This window comes from Aotus nancymaae, unplaced genomic scaffold (assembly GCF_030222135.1).
Source record: "Aotus nancymaae isolate 86718 unplaced genomic scaffold, 86718_ANA_hifiasm-v0.15.2.pri h1tg000029l, whole genome shotgun sequence".
NCBI lineage: Eukaryota > Metazoa > Chordata > Mammalia > Primates > Aotidae > Aotus > Aotus nancymaae.
In genome coordinates, this window is record NW_026988442.1 from 60507948 (window position 1) to 60532818 (window position 24871).

General features: G+C 41.3%; 1 protein-coding gene across 22 annotated transcripts in view; it reads left to right on the forward strand.

Annotated features, from left to right (window-relative positions):
* NEB (nebulin) overlaps nucleotides 1-24871 on the forward strand; it is a 217142-nt gene that overhangs the window by 131914 nt on the left and 60357 nt on the right. For all 22 annotated transcript variants that reach the window (XM_064382783.1, XM_064382770.1, XM_064382772.1 and 19 more), the window contains exons 91-117: nucleotides 44-148; nucleotides 3186-3290; nucleotides 3397-3708; nucleotides 4442-4546; nucleotides 5099-5197; nucleotides 5388-5489; nucleotides 5627-5734; nucleotides 6311-6622; nucleotides 7962-8066; nucleotides 8177-8281; nucleotides 8934-9038; nucleotides 10295-10402; nucleotides 10506-10619; nucleotides 11372-11569; nucleotides 11970-12074; nucleotides 12746-12850; nucleotides 12950-13054; nucleotides 13356-13463; nucleotides 15745-15858; nucleotides 16815-17012; nucleotides 17334-17438; nucleotides 18049-18153; nucleotides 18971-19078; nucleotides 21001-21105; nucleotides 22304-22411; nucleotides 23316-23420; nucleotides 23517-23621. In XM_064382783.1, coding sequence (XP_064238853.1) covers nucleotides 44-148; nucleotides 3186-3290; nucleotides 3397-3708; nucleotides 4442-4546; nucleotides 5099-5197; nucleotides 5388-5489; nucleotides 5627-5734; nucleotides 6311-6622; nucleotides 7962-8066; nucleotides 8177-8281; nucleotides 8934-9038; nucleotides 10295-10402; nucleotides 10506-10619; nucleotides 11372-11569; nucleotides 11970-12074; nucleotides 12746-12850; nucleotides 12950-13054; nucleotides 13356-13463; nucleotides 15745-15858; nucleotides 16815-17012; nucleotides 17334-17438; nucleotides 18049-18153; nucleotides 18971-19078; nucleotides 21001-21105; nucleotides 22304-22411; nucleotides 23316-23420; nucleotides 23517-23621 — 3459 coding nt within the window. The remainder of the gene's footprint in view (nucleotides 1-43; nucleotides 149-3185; nucleotides 3291-3396; nucleotides 3709-4441; nucleotides 4547-5098; nucleotides 5198-5387; nucleotides 5490-5626; nucleotides 5735-6310; nucleotides 6623-7961; nucleotides 8067-8176; nucleotides 8282-8933; nucleotides 9039-10294; nucleotides 10403-10505; nucleotides 10620-11371; nucleotides 11570-11969; nucleotides 12075-12745; nucleotides 12851-12949; nucleotides 13055-13355; nucleotides 13464-15744; nucleotides 15859-16814; nucleotides 17013-17333; nucleotides 17439-18048; nucleotides 18154-18970; nucleotides 19079-21000; nucleotides 21106-22303; nucleotides 22412-23315; nucleotides 23421-23516; nucleotides 23622-24871) is intronic.

Consider the following 24871-nt stretch of genomic DNA (forward strand, 5'->3'; position numbering starts at 1 on the left):
CATGAAAATTGTGAAGTAATTTTATTATTATTTCTTTCCATAGCCAAAGTACAGAGAGCTTTGGGACAAGGATAAAACTTCGGTCCACATAATGCCAGATACTCCTGAAATTAATCTCGCTAGAGCAAATGCTCTTAATGTGAGCAGTGTAAGTACCACAACAGACTCTCTTTCGTTTGGAAAGTTACCCAGTCGGTGCTATACTATGACCATGGAACAAACTCTGGATTACCAAGGGAGGGAAGATGGACTTGGTGGGATGGGGAAGACTCCTTGCAGTCAGCCCTTGATTGACTAGGAGTGAGGCAAGGAGGAGATCCCTGGTGATTAACTGGGCAAGGCCAATTACTGGTGAGTCAATATCTCCATGACAAAGGTCTCCTGAGTTGTCTTTTTTTGAATAAGGGGACAAAGAAGGTGAAAGAGGAATGAAGAGATGCACAAACAAGAAAGGAGAATTAATGATAGACTCAGATAAACTCAAAATAATTATGAGAATTCTTTGCAAAAATATATGAATTAATTTTAAAATGTGGATCTATGGAGGTTTTCTAGAAAATTATAAGTGACAAAAATTGACCCAAGGAAAAAAGCCAAAAAACATATTGCAAGAAATTAAGAGGTTTCTTTTTTTTTTTTTTTTTTTTTTTGAGACGGAGTTTCGTTCATTACCCAGGCTGGAGTGCAATGGCGCGATCTCGGCTCACCGCAACCTCCGCCTCCTGGGTTCAGGCAATTCTCCTGCCTCAGCCTCCTGAGTAGCTGGGATTACAGGCACGCACCACCGTGCCCAGCTAATTTTATGTATTTTTAGTAGAGACGGGGTTTCACCATGTTGACCAGGATGGTCTCGATCTCTTGACCTCGTGATCCACCCGCCTCGGCCTCTCAAAGTGCTGGGATTACAGGCTTGAGCCACCGCGCCCGGCCAAGAGGTTTCTTAATTGAGAAATTAAGGAGAACATTTAAACACTTTGCTTCGTACTTTTAAACTTCAATAAATAAATAAATTACCAGGAGTCTAGTGAAAGAAGGAAATCCATTGAAATTACCAAAACTTTACAAAGATAGAGTCACAAATTAAAAACTATAGACCAGCTGGGCATGGTGGCTCATGCCTATAATCTCAGCACTTCAGGAGGCCAAGGCCAGAGGATTGCTTGAACCCAGTTCAATACCAGCCTGGGCAACATGGGCAGACCCCATCTCTGCAAGAAAATAAAAAATAAATAAATTAGTTGGGCACAGCGACATGCACCTGTGGTCCCAGCTACTTGGGGGCCTGAGGTGGGAAGATAACTTGAACCCAGGAAGTAGAGGCTGCAGTGGGCCATAATCATGCCACTGCATTCCAGCCTGGGTGACAGAGCAAGACCCTGTCTCAAATAAATAAATAAATAAACAAAATTTAAACTGTAGACCAGTAATTATGGGGGGAATCTTAAATAAAATATTAACAAATCAAAGTCACTATTACATTGAAATGATATGATAAAATCAACTGGGGTTCATGCAGGAATGCCAAGAGGGCCCCATATTCAGAGACCTAATAGTGCCATAGGACAAGCAGAAAAAGTTAATTTTATTAAATTTAAATGGCGTCTGACAAAATCCAATACCCACTCTTATTTTTTTTTATAAAATTTCAGTTAAGAAAGAATAAATATTTTCTTGACATGACTGAAAAATAAATCTCAAATCAAAGGCCAACTCATCCTCAGTGAGCAAACTCTCATTCATATCAGTATTAAAACAAGGATGCCCCTAATGTCATCATTATTTAACATTTCCTGAAAGTTTTGGCCAAGTGAGTAAGCCTCTCATTGATGCTAATATAATTATTTAAGAGTAAGAACAGAAGATAAAATTAGAAAGAAAGAGGCCAAATTATCATTATTTGCAGAAGAAATCATTTTAAGCCTTTAAATAGCAAGAGAATCAACTGGAAAAAAAAAAACTATTAGTGAGTACAAGACAGTTACATGGCTGGCTACACAATTCAAGAAAGTTCAAGGAAGATGCCATCTTCATGGATCACAGAGATTGCTTGTGTGTAGAATAGTATGACCTCAGAAGGAGGATACTACCTTAGTGCAATTTTCCAAGGCTTGGAACTTTGCATTCTTTCAAAAGAATAATAAGTCTTTCTGAGAGAAGGAGGCTGCCAGCAAAGATTCCTCAACATGTGCCAAACAGCTCTATAAATTCTACTGTAATGAGCCACTTGGGGACCAATTTTTTCCAATGTTTAAGAAGAAAACACAATTTTAGGGCACTGATATATTTTCTCTTTTGGACCAGATATTAATATCATGATGCAGTGCATTCTTATCAAGAGGCTGAATCAAGGGTTAGTCAGTTCTTCATTGCAGCATAGACTCCTCTTCCCACTCAATCCATAGGCATCTGTGGCAGGAGAAATCTGGAAAGTCTCATATACTCTCTCTCGCATGATAAATTTCTCAGCTGAAAACACCAGAACCCTACCAATGATATTATATGAGCAAGACCAATATTCAAAACCATGCTAAAAGTAAAATTATTAACTTTATTTAGATATTAATGAGAATGACTTCCATTTTGGAGGAAATCAAACAACCCATGTGAATGCTAACCAAACTGTAAAGACATTTTCTTTACAGTGTATCACCATTACTACAATCTTGATTAAATCCACAATTTAAAACTGCTGCCATGATTTAGAAAGCACAATTTTAGCAGAATATTTGTTTTTGATTTTATGGGTAACAAAGCAAATCCACATTAAAATGACTCATTTAATCTTCACATTCACTATATGAGTAAGATATTGTTATTTTGTTTTTATCAGATCGTAAATAGAGACTTTTAAAAGTTAAGAAATTTTCCCATGTTCTCAAAGTTATTAATAGCTGAAAAAAATTGGGTCTCAGGCCCAGCATTATTTTTTGTTGTTAGTTTAAATATATATATATATATATATATATATATATATATATATATATAAATGGCTGGGCATGGTGGCTCATGCCTGTAATCCCAGCACTTTGGGAGTCCAGGGAGGGTGAATTGCTTGAGACCAGAAGTTCAAGACTCAAGTCCTTTGGCTTCAAAACTGTGCCCCTGTGATATTAATTTCACTTGAGCCATTGAAGGTATTGGTAAATTTGAATCTAGGATGATACCTTATTTTTTCTCCTTTTCAGAAACTTTACCGTGAGGGCTGGGATGAAATGAAGGCAGGCTGTGATGTCCGGCTGGATGCCATCCCCATCCAGGCTGCCAAGGCCTCCAGGGAGATTGCCAGTGACGTGAGTGGCCTTTTTTTAACTTCTCAATTTTTTTTTTTTTAGCCAATGCCCTAGGTATATCAAAAGGACATGCTGTGACCCATCTGCTTTATTTTTGCATCTCCAGTATAAATATAAGCTTGACCATGAGAAGCAGAAGGGACACTACGTGGGCACCCTCACAGCCAGGGATGACAACAAGATCCGCTGGGCCCTCATAGCTGACAAGCTCCAGAATGAACGAGAGTACCGGCTGGACTGGGCCAAATGGAAGGCCAAGATCCAAAGCCCCGTGGACATGCTTTCCATCCTGCACTCGAAACATTCCCAGGCTCTGGTCAGTGACATGGATTACCGCAATTACCTGCACCAGTGGACCTGCATGCCTGACCAGAATGATGTGATTCAGGCCAAGAAGGCCTACGAACTGCAGAGTGACGTGAGTGGGCTGCATCCGGGGATAAATGAACTCTTTTCTCATTTGGCCATAACTCCCAGAGAGTTTATGACACTAAACCCTTTGTCATCATTTTACAACTTCATATTACCAAGAATTTAGTATTAGTGAGACCTTATAGTGTGGTATCAAAATCATCAAATCCAAGAAGGACCTAGACTTTATATCAAGAAATGAATGGTAGTGTGAATACAGGTCTTAATTGTATCAGTTAAAGAAAACTGTGAAAATATTCTTTCTGTAGAATTTAGATAGTAATAGAGGCTTATAGCCAGTAAAATATTACCAGCCCATGGACAGTCCATGGACAGGATGTAAGCACAGACATACTTTTTTAATTGGTACATTTGAAATACATGCCTCTCAGGTTCAAGTGATTAAGTTGCCAAGTTTTTAAAATCCAAAAACTTTTGTGTACAAATGTAGGATTTCCCATTTCTCTTGAAAATTCAGACGACACAGCTCTGATTTATCCTTTAGTAACAATAACGAGAACGGAATTGAGGATAACCCCCTTTAAATAAAAATATATTGCTAGTTTGTCACACTGCCTGGCCACCTAGTTAATTTTCTTACATTACCTGTGTGGCTGCTTGAGTATGTCCTCCTTGGCTTATACAGCATTTACACTGTATTTCTTCATCAGACCAATGGGTAGGCTAACTAGGACCACATGACCAGGGTTGCTGAACTCATTCTGGCCTTGTTTTCACAGAATGTTTACAAGGCTGACTTGGAGTGGTTGCGTGGAATTGGGTGGATGCCAAATGACTCTGTGTCCGTCAATCATGCCAAACATGCTGCAGACATCTTCAGTGAGGTATTCCAAGATTTTACCCTGACATTCAGTACACTTCCCAAGAAAGTGACAAAATACACAAACTAAAACGTAGTCATCTAATATCAGCAATTTTAACCATTTCAATTGCTGTAATTTAAACCAGACATATATATTTTTGAAAATGTACTGTCCCTATCACATTGTGCGACCACATCCATAATATAATATCCAGCATACTCACCAATACTTGGGATTGTATAAATGGAAAAATCCCTTTGTGAGCAATAGCAATATACTTGGGAAAAGATTGTTCCATTGGAAAAATGTATATTATGATACACATAATTATACATTATATAACTTTGAGAACTAAGCAAACTTCCTACTTTAAAATCTGTGGGAGGCATAAGAAGCCAACGCATTTGTTTAAAAAATAAAATGCTAAAAAGAAAGCCAGATTCCCAAGAATATGCCATTCAAATGCGGCACTGTATGTTTCTAGTAGAGAAGGACCCTAAATTTAGTGTGTGTTTCTCAGCTCACACACGTCAAGGAATTACAACTATCTAAAAGATGCTTTCTTTCCCATAGAAAAAATATCGTACCAAAATAGAAACTCTCAACTTTACTCCTGTGGATGACAGAGTTGATTATGTGACAGCAAAACAAAGTGGCGAAATCCTCGATGATGTAAGAATATGGCTGTTTGAAAATCTCACAATGATGCAGATAACACTTCCAAAGCTTTTCCATCTACTTACACTCAGCATGCGATCTTCAGAAATACGGATTTTAATCAATGAAATGATGTATGCTAACAATTGCTTGGACAACACAATGTTTTCTTACCAGCAAGTAACTTGCCCCCTTTTTTTTTAAGATTAAATACCGAAAAGACTGGAATGCCACCAAATCAAAGTACACTCTCACAGAAACCCCCCTGCTGCACACGGCCCAGGAGGCTGCTAGGATACTGGATCAGGTATGGATTTCACCCGGATGCCTAGTAATTGTGTAGGAGTGGAGGACCTTAGTAGAACTGTAGGATAATTATGCACACAATGTACCCCTCCCTTCTGACTTCTCATTTTAACCCTTTGTTGTGGCTCTGTTTTTCAGCATCTCTACAAGGAAGGCTGGGAGAGACAAAAAGCCACAGGTTACATTTTGCCTCCAGATGCTGTGCCATTCGTTCATGCCCATCACTCTGGTGACGTTCAGAGTGAGGTAATTTATCCTGATGGGAGTGCATTTTGCAAAAGTGGGACCTTGCTCACAGGGATTCTAGTTATGCTGAAGGCAGAGATAGTACCTTACAGGTGTCCAGTTTCAGTGTGGCAGAGCTGGCCAGGCTTGGTGATGGTTAGAGGACCTGCTCCTTACTGGTCCTTCTTCCATGGGCTTTAGGCTTTCTTTCTTTACCACCACTTGGCTTCTTTAAAAGCAATTGTTCAGATTCTTCACTTTTTCTTATATTCTCTGCCTTCCCTAAAATCTTTAGGCCTTTGAAAAAAACTCAAGAATCAGAAAACAAGTGTATTTTTTTTCTATTTTTATTTATTTTTAAAAATTTTTATTTAGGGCTATCTCAATCTCAGCAAAATATTTTTCTATTTTTAAATATCTGTGTCTTCACATGGATTTATTGCTTTCTATTATTTGTTCTCAGGGTTGGGGGCGGGTGTCAAACAAAAAGCTTGGCAGGGGGGCAGAATTTGCTGATATCCCTGAGTAGATGGTCAAGCCCCCTTTGCCTTGTGTGCTTGTCAAAACTGATGGAATTTATATTGTTCTTCTCACCAGCTGAAATACAAAGCTGAACACGTGAAGCAAAAAGGTCATTATGTTGGTGTCCCGACAATGAGAGATGATCCTAAGCTGGTTTGGTTTGAGCATGCAGGCCAGATTCAGAATGAGAGACTATACAAAGAGGACTATCACAAAACAAAGGCCAAAATCAATATACCTCCTGACATGGTGTCAGTCTTGGCTGCCAAGGAGGGGCAGACCCTTGTCAGTGATATTGATTACCGTAATTACTTGCACCAATGGACGTGTCATCCTGACCAGAATGATGTTATTCAGGCAAGAAAGGCCTATGACCTACAGAGCGATGTAAGTCATTTTTGTTTCTTCATTATCTAGAAGCGCATGGTACATTCTGAGAATGATGAGCAACATCCCAGATCCACCAGTCCTTGAAATTTGAAGCCACAGATATTTAATTTATTCCTGAAGGGAATTGAGGCTGGATATGAAATAGAGAAAGATCAGGAGCAGTGACGGATTGATAGATTTGCCCACTGACTGCATTTCTGAATAACTTTCAATTTTTTTTTTTTAATCTGCTTTTGTACCATTTTGGCCATCAGCAACTCCTCACTTACATTCACATGGAAAAGTGTCAGCTGATTGAAAATAATAATTTGCTTGAGTGGGAACTGAGAATGAGTTGAGGTTTTAACAATATTGGATGATAGCACAGTTAAAGACCTAAACATGCCCTATTCCTGCTTTGCTAAGCATCTCATTCCTCAAGGCATTTATGAAGTTGTCCCCAAAGCAAAAGAGAAAATACTGATTTAGCTGCATGAGGACTCAGTATGCCTCATGCAGAGCTTTGGTAAAGCTAGGGTAGAGAATATGACATAAGCCACCTCCCACTGAAGCCTGAATCGAGATCTTGATTGATTCAGGCCACCAGCCTTCTGTTTGTACGGCACAGTAACTTGCAGCATCAACTTAGCTGCTCAGGTGCCCAGTGAAGCTAATGCTACCTGGGTCTTCTCATAATTAACAAAAGGGAAGCTGGAAGTCAAAGACTGCTGCAGCATAGATGTTGAACTTGAACATCCCACTTCACTGGTTGCTGCAGCAAAATAGCTGTTGTGGAACTTTAATCAGAATAGCAACTCCTCTTATTTTTGTGTGAGATAGGCTGGGAGAATCTAGGTGTTGGAAGCAGTAAGGGCAAGAATAGGTTTGACCAGGACCCAGGAGATGCCTCCCCCTTCCCAATACGTGAACATTTACTTGTGTAGTTTACCTCATTTACCCGCATACTCCTACACGACTAAATGTACCAAATCCATCTAAAAGTACAACTTCCTTGGTAAGCCTTTTCTTATGACAATAGCAGGAAATAGCCCCTTCCCCTTAACTCCAATAGCATTTGAGCACTTGATCTAACAGTACTTCCTGCTTTATAAATGACTTATCTTGACTCCTAAAACTCCTTCTTCATACTTATTCATCAAAGCACCAAGCATAGTGCCTCTTGCACAGTCATAGCCTCAAGAAATACTGCTCAGGTGAAATCACTATTGAATGAATGAGACAACAACTACTAGAGAGAAATCCTTAAAAAGCTTCTGAAAAAAAAATGTAATCTGCCATCTGTAAGCCTGTGTCCCAGTCATTTATTCCTCCATTATGTTTCTCTTCCTGCTCTCAGAATGTCTACAAAGCTGACCTGGAGTGGCTCCGAGGCATTGGCTGGATTCCCCTGGATTCTGTGGACCATGTGAGGGTTACTAAGAACCAGGAAATGGTCAATCAGGTATGCAAAGCTGTTCTCCTTCTAACCTAATGCCTGCCCTGCTACCTGCCATGTGGGGGTAGATAACCTGTAGTGGTAGACCTGTCTTAATTGTGTCCATTTCTTTACAGATAAAATATAAGAAAAATGCCCTTGACAACTATCCTAACTTTACAAGTGTGGTGGATCCTCCGGAGATTGTTTTAGCCAAGATTAATTCTGTCAATCAAAGTGATGTAAGTTTGCTTTGTGCATGCTTAAGTGCATAGTCTGGGGACTTCGTTGTATCATTGAGTGGATAAGTTTAACTTTAGATAGTTGCTTGTAAAAAAAAAAGGGAGGTGGTAAATTATCATCTTTGGGGGTGTCTTAAAAGTCACTAGGAGGCTGGGCACAGTGGCTCGTGCCTGTAATCCCAGCATTCTGAGAGGCCAAGGTAGGTGGATCACCTGAGGTCGGGAGTTCGAGACAGCCTGACCAATGTGGAGAAACCCTGTCTCTACTAAAAATAGAAAAAATAAGCTGGGCATGGTGGCACATGCCTGTAATCCCAGCTACTCGGGAGGCTGAGGCAGGAGAATCATTTAAACCGGAGAAGTGGAGGTTGTGGTGAGCTGAGATCACGCCATTGCACTCCAGCCTGGGCAACCAGAGCAAAACTCCGTCTCAAAAAAAAAAAAAATCTAGTAGGTGGTAAATTGTATCCACTTTTGGCTGTCTATACTCCTATCTAAATTATTCTGTTGTTTTAGTTAAAATGGACTAAAATTCAACCAGTTGGTCAATTTTAATCTCTAAACATGGACTGATTATATTTCTAGGTAATCTTATGAAAATTTAATATACATTTCTAGTAATAAAAGGTTTGCTTTTGTTTTCTCTCCTTAGGTAAAATACAAAGAAACATTTAATAAAGCGAAGGGCAAGTATACGTTTTCACCAGACACGCCACATATCTCCCACTCCAAAGACATGGGAAAACTCTACAGTACTGTAAGTTCTCTTTTATGTAATAACCACTCAACTTCTAATTTTAAGCTCTTGTTGCATTCATATTCTTGGCTGATTTTATGAACTGCTGAACTTATAAGGCAACCCGTTATTGATTTTCCCATTGCTCTTAGTCTTGTTTGTTAGAAGTAGCTATCATCCAATATTGTTAAAACCTCAACTCATTCTCAGTTCCCACTCAAGCCAATTATTATTTTCAATCAGCTGACACCTTTCCATGTGAATGTAAGTGAGGAGTTGCTGATGGCCAAAATGGTACAAAAGCAGATTTAAAAAAAATTGATTGAAAGTTATTCAAGGCAAATTGCGTTTATTTGGCTGGAGCTCCTGTGATGTGCCAGGCACTTCGGGAGGCACTGAGAGCCTAAAGCTCAATGAGACAAACCCTTCAGGAGCCCATGCAAGTGAGCCCAGGCAGGGAACAGACTTAAATTGCTAGAATAATAATCTAACAAGGGCTCTGTGTGCACGTACGATTGAGCACCTACCAACAGAGAATAGGGAGAAAAGCCTGGTCCCTCTTTAGCAATCATGCACCAGCATCTCTAGCCAGCAAGAGGAAAACTTGCCCTCCAAAATTTCATTCAGCTAATTTAAAGGAGGACGATGGTGTGCACGTGTGCACCCAATGGGAAAGAATCTTTGCTAGTTCTCTCCCTGTGTGCGAATTTGTTGTCACTTTTACTAGGATCACAAATATAATCAACTCTTATAAAATGCCTAGAGTTGGCCGAGCATGGTGAGTCACGCCTGTAATCCCAGCACTCTGGGAGGCTGAGGTGGGTGGATTACCTGAGGTCAGGAGTCAGAGTCTAGTCTGGCTAACATGGTGAAATCCCGTCTCTATGAAAAATACAAAAATTAGCTGGGCATGGTGGCATGCACCTGTAGTCCCAGCTACTCCAGAGGCTGAGACAGGAGAATCTCTTGAACCCAGGAAGCAGAGGTTGCAGTGAGCTGAGTTCATGCCACTGCACTCCAGTCTGGGTGAGAGAGCAATATTCCATCTCAAAAAAAAAAAAACACATAAAAATTAAAATAAAATACCTAGAGTCTGTTAATTTAATTTGCAATAAACCAAATAAGTGCCCTGTTCTAGGTAGCTGCACTAACGGCTATAGATAAAGGTTTCAGCCTTGCCTTGAACATACATGTTTCACCACTTTGACTCATTGTTTTAGTGGCATCTGAAATAAACTGGATGCAAACTTTTGTTGCCACATATTTCTTTGTTCTAGATCCTGTATAAAGGGGCATGGGAGGGCACCAAGGCCTATGGCTACACCCTGGATGAGCGCTACATTCCCATTGTTGGAGCCAAGCATGCCGATCTGGTGAACAGTGAGGTCAGTATGACCTTTTCCTCTCCTAAGTTTGGGAGTCTTTACTGGGGATCAAGGGACTGGTTAGAAAACTCCGGCAATTCTCACTGTTGAACCCACTTTACAGCTTAAATACAAAGAGACATATGAGAAGCAGAAAGGTCACTACCTGGCTGGAAAAGTGATCGGTGAATTCCCTGGTGTGGTTCACTGTCTGGATTTCCAAAAGATGAGGAGTGCGGTAAGCAAATGTCCACTTTAACACGGGATTTGTGCCCCGTAAGGGGGCTGTCGTGTCTGCCTATTTATAACTTGCCCTTGGTTCAGGTTAGTTGGGAAATGGAGTGGCGTAGAGTCCTTCCTGAGCTTTTCCTCTCCCCTGCCGGTCAGCCTGTGGACTCTTGGTGGCTGTGTGTTTTCTCCCTGCCACTTTCTCCCCACTATTAAATACTGTGACTGCTTTGTGTTGGGAAAAGGGAAAATCAACAAGGTGACTATTTACCCTGTGTTATAAAAGGATGGGAAATTTCAGGCCGGGCGCAGTGGCTCACGCCTGTAATCCCAGCACTTTGGGAGGCTGAGGCAGGCAGATCACCAGAAGTCAGGAGTTCGAGACTGGCCTGGCCACACGGTGAAACCCCATCTCTACCAAAAATACAAAAATTAGCTGGGCGTGGTGGCACACACCTGTAATTCCAGCTACTCGGGATGCTGAGGCATGGGAATTGTTTGAACCTGGGAGGCTGAGATTGCAGTGAGTGGAGATCACGCCACTACATTCCAGCCTGGGTAACAGAGCAAGACTCTGTCTCAAAAAAAAGGTTGGGGGGGATGGGAAATTTCAGAAGAACAAGAATATATTAAAGTATGATTGTTTAACCTTAGTTTATTCTAGAGATACTAATCTATATGGGAAATAAGGATCTAAAAGAGACTGATCTGAATAATTTACATTTAAATCCCTTTCTTATTTTTGTCTTTAAAATGTATTAGTTGAACTACAGAAAACATTATGAGGATACCAAAGCAAATGTTCACATCCCCAACGATATGATGAATCATGTGCTGGCTAAAAAGTGCCAATACATCCTCAGTGACCTGGAGTATCGACACTATTTCCACCAGTGGACATCTCTTCCAGAAGAACCTAATGTTATACGTGTCCGAAACGCCCAGGAGATCTTGAGTGATGTATGATGTCCCTCCTGCAGCTTGACTTAACTATAGCTTCCATGACTCTGTCTTGGCCATCCCCCCAACCCCAGCCGCCATGTTCCCCTTGTCCCTGTATTCATAAATTGTGTTGCTTCTCAACACAAAGTGGCATGAGTAAGCACCTTTTGGTGTAAGAATCCATCCTAAGCCATAGGACATATATGTTAAATATTTGATTGTTTTAACACTAGACTCAGACTTCGATATTGAGCTCCAGCTTCTTTAGTCTTGGGAGTTAAAGACCTTCCAGCTGGTGAAAGGCATACCCTATGTCCTCTAAGCAATAAGCACAGCCAACGGCTGATAGGAAATTATCAAATGCTCAATTGTAAATTCAGAATACCTTCCACATTTCACTGTTCTCTCTTTCTTGCAGAATGTATATAAAGATGACCTGAATTGGTTGAAGGGCATTGGTTGCTACGTTTGGGATACACCCCAAATCCTCCATGCCAAGAAATCATATGACCTTCAGAGTCAGGTGAGCCACCTTTCTAGAAGGACTGGCCCTCCATGGGTCATCAGAATCCATGGTGGTGTCAGTGGACTGATGGCCAGGCTAAGAAAGCTGCTGTAACAGTGTAGGCTCTGACTGACTGAAGCCCTTCCTCTCCCGGTCAGACCTCTTCTAGTGGCCTGCTCTGGGGCTGGATCTTCCCATATGAGTCTCTCCTGCAGTTTAAGGCAGTGAACATTTATAACCGGAAGTTTATCTAGGAGGTGTTTCGTAGTGAACTATTCTCAAGCATCTGTACTTTAGTTGATCAGGTTAACTTACAGAGAGTAGAATGCAAAAGCGTCCTTTGACTACAGGAAAAAATCACTATCTGGAAAATTTTTCAGCACATGGTTCAGCTCTGATGGGGCAGATATAATAGAATGTTAGAAGTGAGGGGCTGCTGTCAGGGGTGGAGGATAGGCATGGAAAAGGCAACAAAATGGCCACAATCTTGACCCCAGTCTTGGTCAAGTGAAACTGTTCATTCTGGCAGCTATACAAAGTCTGCAGGACTCTAGAATGACAACCTGTTTGTTAGGATTCAAGCAGAAATACAGAAGTAAAGAAAGGCATATCTAAGTTGGCACAAGCAGCTAAAGCTGATGACAGAACTGTATGTTACCATTTTTGGTGACTTTTGTTTTTCTTCACAGCTACAATATACAGCAGCAGGTAAAGAAAATCTACAAAACTATAATCTGGTCACAGACACGCCCCTCTATGTGACTGCTGTTCAGAGTGGCATTAATGCCAGTGAGGTGCGTCTTCCTATACTTCTCTTCCTGGGACAAACTATTTCTTGTCTTTACATATTTTCAAACAACAGAGGTGAATAACCTGTTGTTGCTTGTCTATAGGTGAAATATAAAGAAAATTATCATCAGATTAAGGACAAATACACAACAGTTCTGGAGACGGTGGATTATGACAGAACCAGAAACCTGAAGAATCTGTACAGCAGTGTGAGTTGAGTTTTTTTTCCCTCTTATATATGAGCCGCCTTTCCCCCTTCCGAGACAGTAAGAGAATAAATGGGATGGACACTCTATCCCCAAAGGCTTTTCTATGGTTTTTCCCTGGACCTTTGATCCTACTTTACCTCATGAAATTCTAGTATCCACAATTAAATAAGCCCCAAATTAAAGAGGAGTCCTGGGAGTCAGTAGGGAGTGTGTGAGGACAGAAACAGAAGGAAAACCTGCTACTCAGAAGCTACCAGGATGGATTCTCCCATATTCACAAGAAGGTCTTTAATTCCTGCAGAACCTGTACAAGGAGGCCTGGGATAGAGTGAAAGCCACCAGCTACATCCTGCCCACCAGTACCTTGTCCCTGACACACGCCAAGAACCAGAAGCATCTGGCCAGCCGTGTAAGTCTAGCAAAAACATGACAGCTGTCCCACCCTCCCTTCCGCTTCCCTCCCCTTCCTTCTCCTCCCCTTCCTTCCCTACCCCTCCCATCCCCTCCCCTGCTCTCCACTCCAAGAATCTTTCAGCCTGATTCATATGTTGTCCAGAAGTACCCCCAGCGCTCCCATGGGCATGTCCAGGAAATAATTCCAAATGCTCAGTCATTAGAGTCTGTGTGCTCACTGCCTCTCTCTCTGCTACCTGGAGAGAATCACAAGCACTTGCAAAAATGACAGGATGTGACCTTTCAGGCTGCCTGTCTGCACAGGACTTGCACGGATAGTCTCTGCTAGAGCCAGAAGTAAGGATGGGCTGAAGACATAACACACCCTACAAAAATAGACTTTTTCAGTAGAATTACCTGGATGTAGGGCAAAAATAAACCAGTGAATATAACTGATTATTACTCCATGCCCAGTTAACATAAATTATTTTATAGCAATGAAATAAAAAACATTAAAAAATGTTAATTCTACTTTTTTAAGGTAGAACTTTTCTTAGATATAAACATAACTGTATAACAAACCGACCCTAGATCTTATGAGCTGTTTAAATATAGTAGAAGGTCATATGTCCTCTAACTCTTTATGCTTCTATATCCTATGACCTCTATCCATTAATGCACTAAAGTAAAACCTTTTATTGTAAAATTCACTGCAACCTTTATTGTAATTCGCAGCCCAGTTATCTTTCAAAAAATTAGAGACTTGATCTCCTAATTGTGAACATTTTATATAACACTTTAAATTAGCATTTCTCAAACATGTTTTGACCATGACTCACAGTGGGAAATTTTTTTATTTCAAGTACAGACACACACACACACACACACACACACACACACACACACACCCCTGAAGTTTATGTAAGTTTCTTCTGGCATAATTGTCTCACAGAAGAGTAGTGACTGCTATACTAGAGACAATGTACTCTGATCATTTCTATTCTGTTCTACTCATTTAAATGCTAGTGACTCAGTAAACTGATTTCACTACTCTACTGGGCTTAGAGATGCATAGCTTAGAAAAAGAATTCATCAGACAATCTATGGAGTTATTTAATTTTTACCTGGAGGAAAAAGTAAGTTATATGATTTTACCCAGACCCAACTCTATTTGGAAGATTGCAAAAAGGAGCAAACTTTTCATTTGGGAAGAAAAATGTTATAGATAAGATTTACAAAGCTCAACAGAGGCTTTTTCCTTGAGTCATGAACAAAATTATAGAGGCAAGTTTCTTGGCAAATTGGTTTTGGAGCAAGGTAAAACAGAGAGAAATTAATCCTGTAAAAGAAGTATTCTGACCTTATTTTAGGGAAAAAAAAAGTTTTTGTTGTTGTTTTTTTTAAAGGGTGCCTTTAAGTGCCATCATCTTTGAAGCTGAGAAATAGATTAGATGTAAGAAGCTGATTTTTTGTTCTGGAAAAATCTGGTGGCAATTTTGGTTGGTCTCCAGTCAATGAAGGGCATTGCTGAAATTCTGATACAAATATGTACTTCGATCTCTCATTTGTTATGGAGGTGCAGGTCTCTGAATCGTGGGAGAATTGTTATTTTATTATCATGTGTTATGAGATTGGATCTCAGTCTCTGTCTTAACCTGGTTTATGTAATCATGGAACACTAATTAATAGGCAACGTGGCTTAAGAACTAATTGTTATCCCACAGAAGTTGATTGCACTGTATTTTTGAAAGCCTTGTAGAAACTGAAATCCAAGGATTGTGTCTTCTTAGCAGCAGACTTTTCAGTTATTAAAAACAAAGAAATTCCTGAGCACAGTTTTAATCTTGTATTCATTGTAGTGAGAAAAAGCCATTACCACAAGACAATATTTTTAAGTTACACACTCTTTAAAATGAATTCCTTTAGTAACAATAAAAGTGCTAGTATTGGCACAGGAGTTTTAAAAACAGCAACTAAAATTTCAGAGTGCTCTACAGTTTAAAAGTACTTTTGATACAGTCTGATTTCAGCCACACGATGACCCCACGGCAGGCACTGGTGCTGTATCTCTTTGTACAGGTGGGGAAATGAGCTCAGGGAAGTAGTGTCCCCAGTGCTGGGTGGACCTCAGAGTTGTTTTTCCCATTAAATCTTACACTCTTTTAACAATATAAATCTATTACTCTCTAAAACTATGTTTGTTTGTTTCTTTCTTTCTTTCTTTCTTTCTTTCTTTCTTTCTTTCTTTCTTTCTTTCTTTCTTCCTTTCTTTCTTTCTTTCTACTTTTTCTCTATAGATCAAATATCGGGAAGAATATGAAAAGTTCAAAGCTCTTTATACGTTACCAAGAAGCGTTGAAGATGATCCGAACACAGCACGGTGCCTCCGAGTTGGCAAGCTTAACATCGACGTAAGTACCATCATGCGTCCCTTAACGACTAGGATACCTTCTGAGAACTGTGCCGTTCATGATGGGATTCCATTGTGCTAACATCATAGCGTGCATTTACACATACCTAGATGGTGCAGCCTATTGCTCCTAGACTACAAACCTGTACAACATGTTACGGTACTGAACACTGTAGGCAACTGTAACACAGTGGGAAGTATTTGTGTATCTAAACATAGAAAAGATACAGTAAAAATACAATATTATAATATTTTCACTGAAACATTGTTATGTAACACATGACTGTAACTCCAAAGACCTTACTTCAAATTGAAGTCAAGTAAAATAACCATGTATTATTAATAGGAACATTTCTTTTCTTTCTTTCTTGCTTGCTTTCTTGCTTGCTTTTTTGCTTTCTTGCTTTCTTGCTTTTTTTTTGTAAGATGGGGTCTCACTCTGTTGCCCAGGCTGGAGGGCAATAGGGCAATCACGGCTCACTGCAGTCTTTACCTTCAAGGCTCTGGGAATCATCCCACTTCAGCCTCCTGAGTAACTGGGTCTACAGGCATGCACCACCATACCCAGCTAAGGTTTTAATTTTTGATAGAGATGGGATCTTGCTATGTTGCCCACTCTGGTCTCAAACTCCTGGGCTCAAGCGATCCTCCTGCCTCAGTCTCCCACAATGCTGGGATTACAGGTGTGAGCTATTGTGCCCAGACTGAACATTTTCTGTTTACCAAGGCATATGACACGGATTGTGCACATGTAAAGATACTACACATTATTTCAACTATAATGTTTTATTTTTTAAAAATTTTCCCTGGTATTAATCTGTAGGAAATGTCAGAAAATACCAGTCCCTGCCCTGCCCCCAGCTGTTTGCTGTGAGTTGGTTAGCCTGCCTCTCATGTATGGCCATGCTGCCTTGGCACAATTTCCTGTATAACTGGCATGTGATTTTAACTTCACAGCGCCTGTACAGATCAGTTTATGAAAAGAACAAGATGAAAATCCACATCGTCCCCGACATGGTAGAGATGGTTACCGCCAAGGATTCTCAGAAGAAAGTCAGTGAGATTGATTACCGCCTGCATCTCCACGAATGGATTTGCCACCCCGACTTGCAAGTCAATGATCACGTCAGGAAAGTCACAGATCAGATCAGCGATGTAAGCCTGTGACTTAAGAAGCCCCCTCCACTGCCCTGCCCCACGCCCCCACCCAAAAGAGCAACAGACTCACCCATTTCTTTACCTTAGCCTTTTTCCACTATTTCTTTCCTATATGTCCATGGTCTGACTTGACTGAGGAGCCGTCTCTGGAAGCAGGGCTCTGTGTATGGATGTTTCTGTGGCTCCCCTGAGCCTCTTTGCATAATGTCTTTGCTCGTCATTTTACAAAGGCTTCTGGGTCCAGAATGTGCCTGTTTTTAGTGTTAAAGTTATTACGGTCAATTTTTCTTTCTGATCCTCTCTATCAAAACCCTCTAGATTGTGTACAAGGATGACCTCAACTGGCTGAAAGGCATCGGTTGCTACGTCTGGGACACTCCTGAAATCCTCCATGCCAAGCACGCTTATGATCTACGTGATGACGTGAGTTTGCCTCTTTTTGTTCTTTAGTATATTTCCATTTCTGCATAGTCTAGAGTCAAGAGGAAATTATTTAAAACAGGGATGTTGTCACAGATCAGCTGTGGCGGTGGCTGAGCTGAAGAAGGATGCTAGGAGCAGAGCAACTATCACTCAGGGAAGCATATGGCACACTTATTGAACAATGCAGTCCAGGTACGCCATCGTCCTCTGGTGGAGAAGGGACTGCTGGCTCTTCTTTCTACTTTTTAGACTATTTTGGATATATTAACAAGCACTTAATTATCATTTTAGGAAAGTGCCTTTTGTTAGTGTTTGCAGTGCTATAGACAAGATCTATTTGTAAAGAGAGGATTTTCAGGCAAATTAAATACTGTAATGAGGATTTCAGTAAGAAAGCTTAAACTTTCCTAGAAGAGTAGTTGTCAAGTGTCCTAGAAGATGCAAGAAGCCCCATATTGCTGTTATAAAATTCAAATGCATCTTGGTCTGTCAAACAAGTGTGGATGAATGTAAAGCTCTTGAGTTAAAAGCAACCAAACCCTCTACGAAAACCAGCAGTTTCAAGCATAAGGAATGGTCCAACATGGGCTTGTTTTCTTCTTCTCGGCAGATCAAGTATAAAGCTCACATGTTGAAAACAAGGAATGATTACAAGCTTGTCACAGATACACCCGTCTACGTGCAGGCTGTCAAAAGTGGGAAACAGCTAAGTGACGTGAGTGCTTCCTGGGGAAGTTAAGTGGACAGTAATAAAGACAGGGCCACCACTCAAGCAGAGGGGTAAAAACCACAGGCTGGGCAGTGCCAAGTCTTTTCTAACTGAGAAACCAGAGTTGGTACCTTTGAAAGTACTGATGATGCTGCTGCTGTTTCCTAAAACCTGATGTGTTCAAGCAGTTTGCTGGGGTGGAGTTGTAAGTGATCTGACTCTATGAAGTAACTTTAGGCCATAGCGCTTCCAACATTGTTTTTTGTGCCCTGGGTCATTGCCAGTTTATTTCTGTCTAAGCCATTTAATAAATTAGAGCCAACTATGGTAGAATAAGAAGCAAGCAGGCTCTGAGGTTAGAGATGTGGAGCGCAGTCTCACCTCACATTATCTATGAGGCTTGGGAAAAACACTGAATCCGCCTGAGCCTCCCATCCTGATGCGTAAGATGGGGATGTAAGGAAGCACCCACTGTGATGCCTGACGTGGAGCAGTCAGGGCAGGCACAAAGCTGCTCTTTCTTTACTAACTCTACAGGATGATAAGTCAATATCAGATCCCACCAGTGAAAGTAAACATTGAGACCTAGTATTTTGGAACTTCTGGTGGTAAAATGCCCACCCTTCCTCTTCTTGTGCCTGGGCCATCTCTTCTATTCCTCAGTGTGAGTGTCCACACGCTGGCTCTGATCCTATTGGACAAGCCACAGTAATGTGTCAGATGAGTTCTCCAGGCAAAGGGAAGTAGGCTACCATTATTTTTTTTAAAAAGAGATCTGGGTTTCCCTTTTCTTTGCTTCTAATAATGCTTCTCCCTGCACCAGGCTGTCTACCACTATGACTATGTGCACAGTGTCAGAGGCAAAGTGGCTCCAACTACCAAAACCGTGGATCTGGACCGGGCCCTTCATGCGTACAAGCTCCAGAGTGCGGTGAGCAGTGAGAACTTGAGAGTGCCCAGCAGAAATCCATTCCATCAGCCTCTGTGGAAGCAAGCTCAGCTTGCTTCCTCTTGACGTGTCCTTGTAAAATATAAATGCTGTTCCATTCACATGAGGTGAAAAAAACCAAAACACCAAACAGAGCATACTCCATCTTCCCTCCTGACTGCCAGGATCCTCCTGTGGAGGAATCAAACCAACATAAATGGGCATTTTCCAGCAATATTTACAACAAAGAAGAAAGCCAGTATACCTTCTCAGCATTCAAAAAGCTGAAAATCAAGATGACAGAGATAAGGCCTTTAACCTCAATAAGAGAGAAACTAGAAATTGTTGTTGGTATTCAGAAGAGAAAGAACCTAGATCCCACCTACCTATTCTGTGTTACCCAGTGGTGCTGATTTGGTCTCAACTTTTCATATTTCCCTTCTTGAGCATTAAAAATAATTTTGGGCCAGGTGCAGTGGCTCAAGCCTGTAATCCCAGCAGTTTGGGAGACCAAGGCAGGCAGACCACCTGAGGTCAAGAATTTGTGACCAGCCTGGCCAACATGGTGAAACCTAATCTCTACTAAAAATACAAAAAATTAGCTGAGCGTGGTGGCGCATGCCTATAATCTCAGCAACTTGAGGAAGGAGAACTACTTGAACCCAGGAGGTGGAGGTTGCAGTAAGCCGAGATCGCGCCATTGCACTCCAGCCTGGGTAACGAGCAAAACTCTGTTCCAACTAATAATAATAACAACAATTATTATTATTTTGGCCAGGCACAGTGGCTCATGCCTGTAATCCCAGCACTTTAGGAAGTTGAGGCAGGCAGATGGCTTGAGCCTGGAATTCAAGACCTGCCTGAGCAACATGGTGAAACCCCATCTCTACAAAAATAAATAAATTAGCCAGGCATGATGCATGCATCTGTGGTCCCAGCTACTTGGGAGGCTGAGGTGAAAGGATTACCTGAGCCCAGGGAGGTCAAAGATGCAGTGAGCTGTGATCGTGCCACTGCACTACAGCCTGGTGAAAGAGTGAGACCCTGTCTCAAAATCAAAATCAAAATCAAAATAATTTGGTTTTTCATATTTTAAATGTAATTCTCAATCTTAAACTCCAAGAGAGTTTAAGGTCACAGACAGACACTCCTCCTTGTCCTCCCTTTCGCCATGAACATGTGCATCCTGACCTCTTCACAGACTGATGTCAAGACATTGTGTTTGGAGGGGGCAGGAGAGGGTAACACACACATATGCCTGGCTATATCTTGGTGATAGCTTGAATATCATCACCTGAGATGGAGCAATGACAAAGGTGACACTTGGTTACCTGTCTTCTCTTCATTTCCCAAATTCTTGCTAGATGCCATACAGTCAACTGGGTATATGTTCAGAAGCATACAGGAATTACTTTTTTTTTTTTTTTTTTTTTTTTTGGAGACAGAGTCTCCTCTGTTTCCCAAGCTGGAGTGCAATGGTGCAGTCACAGCTCACTGCAACCTCAAACTCCTGGGCTTAAGCGATCCTCCCACCTTAGCTTCTCAAGTAACTGGGACTACAGGCACATACCACCATGCCTAATTTTTAAATTTTTTGTAGAGATGAGATCTTGCTATGTTGTCCAGGCTGGTCTCAAATACTGACCTCAAGCAATCCTCCTGCCTTGGCCTCCCAAAGTGTTAGGATTGCAGATGTCAGCTACCACACCTGGCCAGGAACTACTTTCAATAAACCATTGTTCTATTTTTCCAAAACAATAGGTGAAGAATAAACTGACTTATTTCTTGACTCTTAGAATGTATTTAATTTTTTCTTGAAATCAGTTCAGTGAGCATAAGCATATTAAGTATCTAGCGATTTGTTGAGCTCAGATCAGGTACTTCATGCCAGATGTCATTTAACCTGCTGTTCCTCATTCCTGCAGAATCTATACAAAACCAGCCTGCGCACCCTGCCCACTGGATATAGACTTCCAGGTGATACTCCTCACTTCAAACACATCAAGGATACCCGTTACATGAGCAGTTATGTGAGTGTCTCCTCCTCATTGAGATGGGTCTGAAGGTGGGGTAGGAGGAGACTCATATTAATAGCCTGTTCTGATTCTCCAGTCATACCCTAAAGGTTCAACCTGATATAATAATGGGAGCTGGGGAGGAGAGACAGCACATTTTTAGGGGTGCTGTGGAATTGACCACTTCTGTAATTCAGCAGTGCCTGGGTAGCCCTATGGGTTAGAATAGGATGTTCATGGGCACCTTGGCTGAGGGCGCACGGCTGTCATGATGCTTCTACTGCTGCTGGCCTTACTTAGTACAGAAGCACCCTGAATTATCCCAGGCCATTTACTGGAAATGCAACTTCACACACGTACTACTGAGGTGTGGTGATAGTATTGTCTTCCTTCTGCTATGTTTAACTGCAGAAGCTATAACATCCCCATGTGTTCCTTCGAAAAGAAGACTTCTTGCCTAGCTGTTGGCTCTGATACTTATCTCACTGCTTATCCTCTGTGCCCAGTTTATAGAAGACTAGAGGGGTAGATAGGCTCTTATTACCTTCAGCTTGCTCAGATAACCACACTCATGCTGCCCTTCTCCACTTTTTGCAAGTACCCAATTGGGACTTGATGCATTTACCACATGGAGAAGGCTTAGGGAAGTTGTGGCCATCCCAGTAAGTCTGGCCTGCATACCACAACCAGCCACTGGTAAAATCATCAGCTCTCCCTCCACACTACCCTTTGTAGTCCTGAAAATCAAACCTGCTGGCCATAAAGGACCCAATAGTTTATGGTTCAATAATGTACTTCCAAAGTAGACAGTCACAGCTTTAATAATCTAACACCTAAAGGATGTGTTAAAATCAGTCCATGAAGCCACTCATCAGTCCTAAATACATTCTCTTGTTTCTTTGTATTTTCTAATTTTCTAGCCACATTGGGGCTAAAAATATAGATTTTTCTCTGTCATTTGCATACCTCTCTACAAACAGATTTCACCTAGGAAAGGTTGAATTTTATTCCTTTCTGGGACTGGTTTTATTTTTCAGCACATAATTTTCAAGGTCTGGATTAATACTGAAATTTTGTCCATGCTTTTCTTCATACTTAATTCTTAAAAACAGCAATCTTTCAAATAAAGGTGACGTCTCTTTTCTATTTGGAGAAATGTAATGTCGCTCCTTGTTTACCCATCATTAATCTCGTTCTGACTTTGCTTTTGCAGTTCAAGTACAAAGAAGCCTATGAACACACCAAGGCATATGGGTATACACTCGGTCCCAAAGATGTTCCATTTGTCCACGTCCGGAGAGTCAACAATGTTACCAGCGAGGTATCTGAATGCCGATTCTCTGAGAGACATATTGAGTTTCAATGGCCATGGCTCTGTTTGAAATGCATTAAGAATTAATTGTATTTCCATTGTAAACTTACATACCATCAAAAAGGAAGAAAGTCCTTGTTGTCAGAACACAAAATCAAACACCGCATGTTCTCACTCATAGGCGGGTGTTGAACAAGGAGAACACATGGACACAGGGAGGGGAGCACTATACATGGGGGTCTGTTGTGGGGGAGTGGGGGGGACAGCGGGGGGGTGGGGAATTGGGGAGGGATAGCATGGGGAGAAATGCCAGATATGGGTGAAGGGGAGGAAGGCAGCAAATCACACTGCCACGTATGCACCTAAGCAACAACCTTGCATGTTTTTCACATGTACCCCAAAACCTAAAATGCAATTAAAAAAAAAAAAAAAAAAAAAAAAAAAAAAAAAGAAAGTCCTTGTTGTCACATTTTGATGCTGGTATTTCTTGGCAGTGTTTTCTTGTTCTTGTTGTTTGTATTTGGTAATGCCTTGCAGAGACTCAGTTTCATAGATTATGATGCAAAACTTTTCTAAAGAAATAATTTCTTCTTTTGACATTTATGTTCAAAAATCTTTAATAAGGTTGCATTTTGGTCTGACTCACCTTGGTTTTCTACACCAACTATTGGTTTGCATATCTGATCCTGCTGTGCAACTATCTGATAGAAAGTGGAAGGCTTTGTGCTCAGAATTCTTTACCTAAATGAAATAACTCTCGTTTTCTCCTTTTTTCCTAATCTCAAATCATTTTCTATATCCTTGATATTTCTTCCCCTGGTTCTTTATGTAAAATACTTTGTTGTTGATTAGTCAGTAGATGCCCTCAACAATCCCCTACTAAATACCTATAATGATATTTCCTCCAATGTAGAGACTGTATCGGGAATTGTACCACAAACTGAAAGACAAGATCCATACAACTCCCGATACCCCTGAGATCCGCCAAGTCAAGAAGACACAAGAGGCTGTCAGTGAGGTGGGTATTTTCTTAGAAAGACAGGGAGTGGAGACCTGGGATAATGTCAGTTGTTCAGTCTCTAATGCATGTGTTTTTGGGTATTTTTTTCTTTAGTTGATCTACAAATCAGACTTCTTCAAGATGCAGGGCCACATGATCTCTCTGCCATACACACCCCAAGTGATCCACTGCCGCTATGTGGGAGACATCACCAGTGATGTAAGCATCTCGTAGGGATCTTTCTGGAGTAGTCTTACCAAGAGGCAGGCTTGCTTTCAGCAAGTAAAGCAACCAGTGGTGTTTGAATAGCCTTTTCTGATAAGCACTTCTAAACCAAGAGTACAAGTTGGAGGTAAGGCAGTGTGGAAGGAGGATGCCACAATTCTCCACCTATGGAAACAGAGGACCAATTGGGAAGACAGAATTGCCATCATTTTTGATCACCCAGTGACCACCATTCTACATTCAACATGGAATCGTTCCAACTCCTCACTCCAACCTGTGGCCTCCAACCCAGGTCATGTTCAGTATTTTCCTCTGACTCATCCCTACTCCAACCCCCATTAGCAACTTCTTGCTGCCATTTTTTCATTCTCCTTATATGTTCTCTCCTTCTAAAAAACCAATCCAATCGATCTGTTCTTTTCTCCAATCAATATTATAGTAATAAAATAGCAGTGTTCTTTCCTCAGCTTGGGGCTAGAGACTTAAATGAAGAAACATGTGACTTATTTGGATGTAAGTAAACTAACAGTACAAGGTATATGAACCGGTGGCCAGGCACGGTGGCTCACGCCTGTAATCCCAGCACTTTGGGAGGCTGAGGTGGGTGGATCAGCTGATGTCAGGAGTTCGAGACCAGCCTGGCCAACGTGGTGAAACCACATCTCTACTAAAAATACAAAAATTAGGCTGGGCGCGGTGGCTCAAGCCTGTAATCCCAGCACTTTGGGAGGCCGAGGCGGGTGGATCACGAGGTCAAGAGATCGAGACCATCCTGGTCAACATGGTGAAACCCCGTCTCTACTAAAAATACAAAAAATTAGCTGGGCACGGTGGCGCGTGCCTGTAATCCCAGCTACTCAGGAGGCTGAGGCAGGAGAATTGCCTGAACCCAGGAGGCGGAGGTTGCGGTGAGCCGAGATCGCGCCATTGCACTCCAGCCTGGGTATCAAGAGCGAAACTCCGTCTCAAAAAAAAAAAAAAAAAAAAAAAAAAAAATACAAAAATTAGCTGGGCATTGTGATACACGCCTATAATTCCAGCTACTTGGGAGGCTAAGGCAGGAGAATTGCTGGAACCTGGGAGGTGGAGGTGGCAGTGAGCTGAGATTGTGGCACTGCACTCCAGCCTGGGTGACAAGAGCAAAACTCTGTCTCAAAAAAAAAAAAGTAGATGAACCAAAATGAAAGATACAGTAATAAAGAAGTGTTGCTACTCCATCTTTTGTGTTTCCCGATTTACATTTG